This window comes from Corticium candelabrum, chromosome 12 (genome assembly GCF_963422355.1).
Source record: "Corticium candelabrum chromosome 12, ooCorCand1.1, whole genome shotgun sequence".
NCBI classification, from domain to species: domain Eukaryota; kingdom Metazoa; phylum Porifera; class Homoscleromorpha; order Homosclerophorida; family Plakinidae; genus Corticium; species Corticium candelabrum.
The window spans coordinates 4,979,506-4,985,505 of record NC_085096.1 but is presented as its reverse complement, the minus strand read 5'-3'; the positions used below and the strand labels follow the sequence as shown (position 1 = coordinate 4,985,505).

The window sequence follows — 6,000 nt, the reverse complement described above, 5'->3', positions numbered from 1 at the left end:
CATATATAGTCTATTACGCAAACCGCCACGTGCCCATAATGTCGAGCAGCAATTGCCAAAGAGTTCTAGGTAGAAGTTCAAATCAGAGCTCGATTCGAATCCGTTATCCTGGCGGAATTGTCAACTAGACAAAATGTAAATAATGTACAGATTACTTACCATTGGCCTGCATGTTGCAAAAGCATACTTAAAACGAAGCAGATCTTCAACGGCATAGTACCAACCAACAAAATTAGTGCGGGAGAGTTTGGTACATGGGTGCTGTTGTTAAGAACACGAGCAATGAGTTGCCAGTCATAAGAATTAGCCTTTAACAATGACAACTCTATAGCCTTTTTCAACAGTTTATAAAATTTGCATTCAAATACAAAGGCAATTAATTAGGTGATTGACTAGCTAAGGACTTGAAATTAGGCTTGGCAGATGTGTGTGTGTGTGTGTGTGTGTGTGTGTGTGTGTGTGTGTGTGTGTGTGTGTGTGTGTGTGTGTGTCTGAATGTGTGTGTGTGTGTGTGTGTGTGTGTGTGTGTGTGTGTGTGCGTGCGTGCGTGTATTTGTGATTGTGGGTGTGCTTGCGTACGTGTGTGTATGTGTGCATGTGTTCCCAAAATCCAACGATGCGACGCAGCAAAGAATGAGACATATTCGTCTAGGCTGTGCAGCCCTAAAACATGTTCACATTGTAGCAATACAAGCTAGACAGAACATTAATTTACCAGCAATAATTCAATCTCATCTAGAAATGTTATTTGAAATACACCAATTAGTAAAATCAACCATTCACTATTATTTTTGTTAAACTTCAATGCACACATTACACCGTTAAGCTACGAGACGAGATATATATACGGCAGCTTCGTCACATTTGAGATACATTGCCATTCAATGCATTAAGAGTCAGGCGACGTACTGCTGACTCATTCGACCAAAGTTCACTGATTGACTATCCCCTCGATAGCCAATCACCGTCTCGTAGGAAGGCGGAGGTCCCAATTTTTCATAAGAATTGAAGTGAAGACTGGGATGTGTCACATTCAGATATGCAGATGGTACGAAAATTGCCGACTGCGCCTGCGCCGGTTGTCCAGCCGATACTTGAGCACTTGCTGTCGTCGTTGTTGTAGTGGTCCCCCTTCTGCGTCTTACCCAGATTATGACGATTAAAACGATAACAAATACCAATATAGCTGATATTACAGAAACTGTAACTCCAACAATTATTGGAGTTGCTATACGACATTAATATTAAAGAAATATATCCTTTTTACTATTTAAAACCAGAAATAAATCAATCTTACCTGATTTGTCATTTTTTCTAGGCGGTGATGTTGTATACCACCACCAAAAGTCATGTGGGTAAGCTGCTGTTGTATGCCACCACCAGTTATGTGCGGATGGGGAAGCTGTTCTATGCCAGAACCCCCCGTCAGTGGTTGGTACTAGTGTTTCTAATACACATATGGTAACAATTAAATCTATCAAATATGACTCTTCCTTATAGTAAAATAAGAAGCACGCGTGTGAGTGTGTGTGTGTGTGTGTGTGTGTGTGTGTGTGTGTGTGTGCGTGCGTGCGTGTGTGTGTGTGTGTGTGTGTGTGTGTGTGTGTGTGTTTGTGCCTGTGTGTGTTACTAGCATACAATAGTCTAACAAGGATCGAAACAAAGTGTCTATAGGAGTAGTGTAGAGTTGCACAGCCAGAGAGTTGTTCATGTAAACTGGAAACTGATTAACTATGCTAATAACGTTCTTCACAGCTACTCTTCAGGCCATGTCCTTAAAAAATCTCTAAGCTGTGTGACCACAAGCCGAGGGATTCAACAACCAACGACTATAGCTTACACCTGCATGTTGCTCGATCACGTATATCGGCATGTTTGTTGTGTTTCTCTTTCTCGCCAGCATCTGCTGCAGATCGTGGCAGCCATGGTGACAAATTGTGGTAGCAGATAGTTTCATACCGTAACATCAAAATAGGCAGAAACCCCATCTATAAAGTCAGGATGATAGTTCTTTGCAGTTGTATTCATCTTAGAAGAACCACATATATGCCCTAAATCTATATTTGCCTGTTATGTCCGATTCTGCCTTGTTACAAATGAGCAAGACATATTTATATATATATGCACATAAAAATGAGGTACAAATAGCACAAAATACTTAAATTCTATTAACTCACTGCAGAAATTATGAGAAGTGTTTATAGAAGTATTACCTGTGGTGAGATTATCGATAGCTCCATTATTGCAAAAATTGCGGTTACAACAACTGATGCAGTCTCCACCAAATGCGCCTTTACATTCATCACTTTCAGTACATATTGAGTTTCGGAAACAACCTCTTTGAAAAGCAATGACCCCTCCTCCAAATATCGGTGCAAGCCTGTGTACTACCTGGCGACACACCTCTCCAACATTACATGTTTGAACTATCTGTTGTTTTTCACAGTATTCTTGACTGGTTGTAGAACAATCGTAACATAAGATTGAAGAAGATGCCATTGTGGGTGCTACACCTAAATGTAAAAACAAAGATTATACCTTCAGTGTTGCAATTTATCCATTGGAAAAGTGAGTATGGAAATGTGACTCAAACACTTCTTGATTAGTGATAGAAACCTTACCATAACAGCTGTTTTAATGTCAATTGCAAATTCAATTGCGTAATAAACTAAGAATGCAACTCAAATAATTCTATTTCTGTTAAACATACTTAGCTATTTGATCTTAGTACTAAAATTTCAAGCAAAGGCAGAATGCAAATTATGGTAAAGTTTGATTGATACTTTGAAACGCAAAATATTGACAAATATAGCAATACATAATACACACAAAACAAATTTAATTAATTAATTAATTTAATCAATTTAATCTATTAATTTAATGTAATTTAAATTTTTGTTTAGTATGCCTATCATCTTGTTTTCAGTAAAATGTTCTGTTATCTGTAGATCCAGTAGCAGATATCTAAATATCTTAATTATTCAATATATTTACGAATACCAAAATGAGATGAAGAAAAACACAACACACTAACCCTCTATCAACTGTAGACATCGCAAAATATGTTCTGTTATTACCTGTTGTAGGATTTTCAATACTTATACTTCCATTATTGCAAAAATTGCTGTCACAACATCTGATACAGGCTCCACCAATTGCGCCTTTACATTCATCACTGTCAGTACAGCTTGAGTTTGGAAAACAATTCCTTTGAAAAGAAGTGACCACTCCTCCAAATAGTGGAATCCTGTGTACTACCTGACGACATATCTCTCCAACATCACATTTTTGAACAGTCTGATGGATTTCACAGTTTTCTTTATTGCTTTGAGAACAAACGTAACAAGAGACTGAGGACGATGTTGGTGTTACATCTGTAAAGCCAAAAAGTTTCAGTGTTGCAAATCTAATGCAATTCGAACAATAGGGCAAAAGAAAGTGATTAAAAGTGAATAATTAATGAAAGGCACATATAGATGTGTGTGTGTGTGTGTGTGTGTGTGTGTGTGTGTGTGTGTGTGTGTGTGTGTGTGTTGTGTGTGTGTAGGAATTGACGACGAACACACATATAATCGTTCACACACACACACACACACACACATACACACACACACACACACACACACACACACACACACACACACACACACAAACACACAAACAAACTAGACAAACACAAGATGTAAATTTAAACAAAGCAAAAGTCTTATTGATCTAAAGATAAAAATTATACTTTTGATGATTGATTGTGAAATTATATAATATGCAAGATGTATTCATTATCTGTCATATCATCACCCATGTGGCAAGCACGACCTGTCGGGATAATTGAAGATTGGGTAAGTGACACGCGACTGTAACTGTTTTTATTAATTACTAAGAAATAATTACTGTATTTGAGGATGTCACATGTAAATACTTTAGCTCATTGTATTAATTAGGGTATAGTATCTGTCCAAATACAAGTCCTGGGGTTGAATTAAATGATAAAATTCAATAAGCCTTTTTGTGTACTAATAAAAGACTTGGGGCATGTATTTAGACAAGGGCTATATGGTACACAGATATTGACTGCATGCTAGAAAGTTGCAAGTTGCTTTACTTCTCAATTATGTACACTACTGGTATCTCTTCACGTGGTGTCCAGCTACATAAAAGTTGCAGCAAGTAGTCCAGTAAAGCCTTCACCGTCTGATTCTTCTGAAAGTGCTACATCATCTTCCTCCTGTTCTGTGCCACCTTCCGGCATCAGCTCAGTTGCTTCCACTTATTGTGATTCGTCATTGCTGACGAAGAGATAATGTTTGACTTTGACTTGCTTCACAGAGCTATGCATCCTGCCAGTCCGTGCCATCAACGTTGGTAGTGACTCCTACAGACTTGAACGAATATATGATAATTTCAAACGAATGGTCGAGTAGGTGGCTCTGCAGGTTGAAACAAATACCACCTGTATGCATGCAGCTAAGACTGAGTAAGTCTTCTATTCAGTCTGAGTCTTTTATTAAGAGCAACATTCAGACTAAGTTGTAAAGTGGTTTGAACTAAAGCTTCAGAGCTTAATTTTGGTGGGATTTGTATTTGGACGGATATAGTACAGGTGTATCAATATCTGCATTCTCTACTGCAATGATGTCATCCATTAATCAATTAGTACTTTCAGTTCTGATCACTAGCAATAACAAACATACCTGGAGAACAATTAGTCAGTGAAAGATCATCCAAAGCAATGCCTCCTCTAAAGCCAAAGGAATGTGAAGCCCTTACATAAATTTCAAACGAGCCATTTATGCTTCCAAAGTCAACAGTAGTGGTTAACCACCACCTCCCCTGGTTGCCAAAACGGCTCCATACTGGAGAGTTTCCGTACGTAGTGTGAGCAATCACTTCCAATGTACCAATTTGTGAGCCGTACATGTGATAAGCCATTGACAATTTACAGGTCGTTTCATTGGAGTTGGTCACAGCATAACTTGCAAGTACAGCTTGTACATTGGTTGCTCCTGACGTCTCAATGTACACGTAATGACCTAGCATAACCAGCATGTATTCTAAAACTAAAGTTTAATAAAATACAAAAAGACAAATAAACAAATTAACAAACACACAGACAATATGATAGACATACAGACAAATGAAAGAAAAAACAGACAAACGTTGAACACACAGACACCTAAATAAACAAACAAACCAAAAAGACAAACAGAAAAATACAGAAAGAAACAGACAGACAAAAAAACAAAAGGATAAACACAAATAAACAAAACTATAGATACAAAGACAAGGCGATAGACAGACAGATAAAAAGACAGACAAACATTGAACACACAGGCACCTAGATAAACCAACAAACAAACAAACATAGAAACAAACAGACAAACAAACAAACCAAAAAACAGACAGACAAACACGACTAAACCAAATGAGACAAAGAGACAAAACTATAGACAGACAGATGAAAAACAGACAAACATTGAACACAGATACCTACATAAACAAACAGTCAAACAAATAAACAAATAGACAAACAAATCAAACAATAACAGATACCCAAATGATAGACAGACTGACAAACAAAAAGGAGAAATACAGAGCACACAGATACCTAGATAAATAAACAAACAAGTAAACAAACACAGATAAACAAAATGAAAACAGATTGACAAAGTACAGACCAACGTAGAACACGCAGGCACCTAGATTGACAGACAAACACAAACAAACACAGATAAATATAATGATAAAAAGAGAGACAAACAAAGAACAGACAGACACTTGGACAGACAGAGAAAAAGCCTAGTAAGTCACAAGTAAGCACTCAACCAGACAACTAAAGGTAAACTATAATTCGTCTTCCGTACACAAAGAAGCAAGGCAAGTACAGGATGTGAAACCTGCTAACTGAAAACCAAAATGGCACCTCGGGATGTTCCTTTTGTGTGATCCGTCCTAGGGCCCGTGTCATCAGACGACGTTGAGCCGCTCGTCAGTCTCCAGTCC

General features: G+C 37.8%; 2 protein-coding genes across 2 annotated transcripts; both read right to left on the bottom strand.

The window, feature by feature from the left end:
• Positions 1-640: 640 nt before the first annotated feature.
• On the bottom strand, positions 641-2,796 carry LOC134188060 (uncharacterized). Its single transcript, XM_062656241.1, has 3 exons — positions 2,214-2,796; positions 1,298-1,447; positions 641-1,228 (listed from the first exon to the last, which is right to left on the bottom strand). Exons 1-3 carry the CDS (start codon positions 2,497-2,499, stop codon positions 897-899), a joined length of 768 nt encoding a protein of 255 aa, XP_062512225.1. The 5' UTR covers positions 2,500-2,796; the 3' UTR covers positions 641-896.
• LOC134187618 (MAM and LDL-receptor class A domain-containing protein 1-like) lies at positions 2,508-5,551 on the bottom strand. The gene is made up of 3 exons (XM_062655769.1): positions 4,692-5,551; positions 3,226-3,374; positions 2,508-2,513 (listed from the first exon to the last, which is right to left on the bottom strand). Exons 1-3 carry the CDS (start codon positions 5,044-5,046, stop codon positions 2,508-2,510), a joined length of 510 nt encoding a protein of 169 aa, XP_062511753.1. The 5' UTR covers positions 5,047-5,551.
• Between the last annotated feature and the right edge of the window lie 449 nt (positions 5,552-6,000).

What these genes read in the sequence shown, in the direction of transcription:
- LOC134188060 (XM_062656241.1), bottom strand. Translation starts at nt 2,499, where the DNA reads ATGGCATCTTCTTCAATCTTATGTTACGATTGTTCTACAACCAGTCAA. An exon ending in TATCGATAATCTCACCACAG is followed by an intron (nt 1,448 to 2,213) that starts GTAATACTTCTA and finishes TATGTGTATTAG; the next exon opens with AAACACTAGTACCAACCACT. An exon ending in TAGAAAAAATGACAAATCAG is followed by an intron (nt 1,229 to 1,297) that starts GTAAGATTGATT and finishes AATGTCGTATAG; the next exon opens with CAACTCCAATAATTGTTGGA.
- LOC134187618 (XM_062655769.1), bottom strand. Translation starts at nt 5,046, where the DNA reads ATGCTGGTTATGCTAGGTCATTACGTGTACATTGAGACGTCAGGAGCA. An exon ending in ACTGACTAATTGTTCTCCAG is followed by an intron (nt 3,375 to 4,691) that starts GTATGTTTGTTA and finishes TTGGCTTTACAG; the next exon opens with ATGTAACACCAACATCGTCC.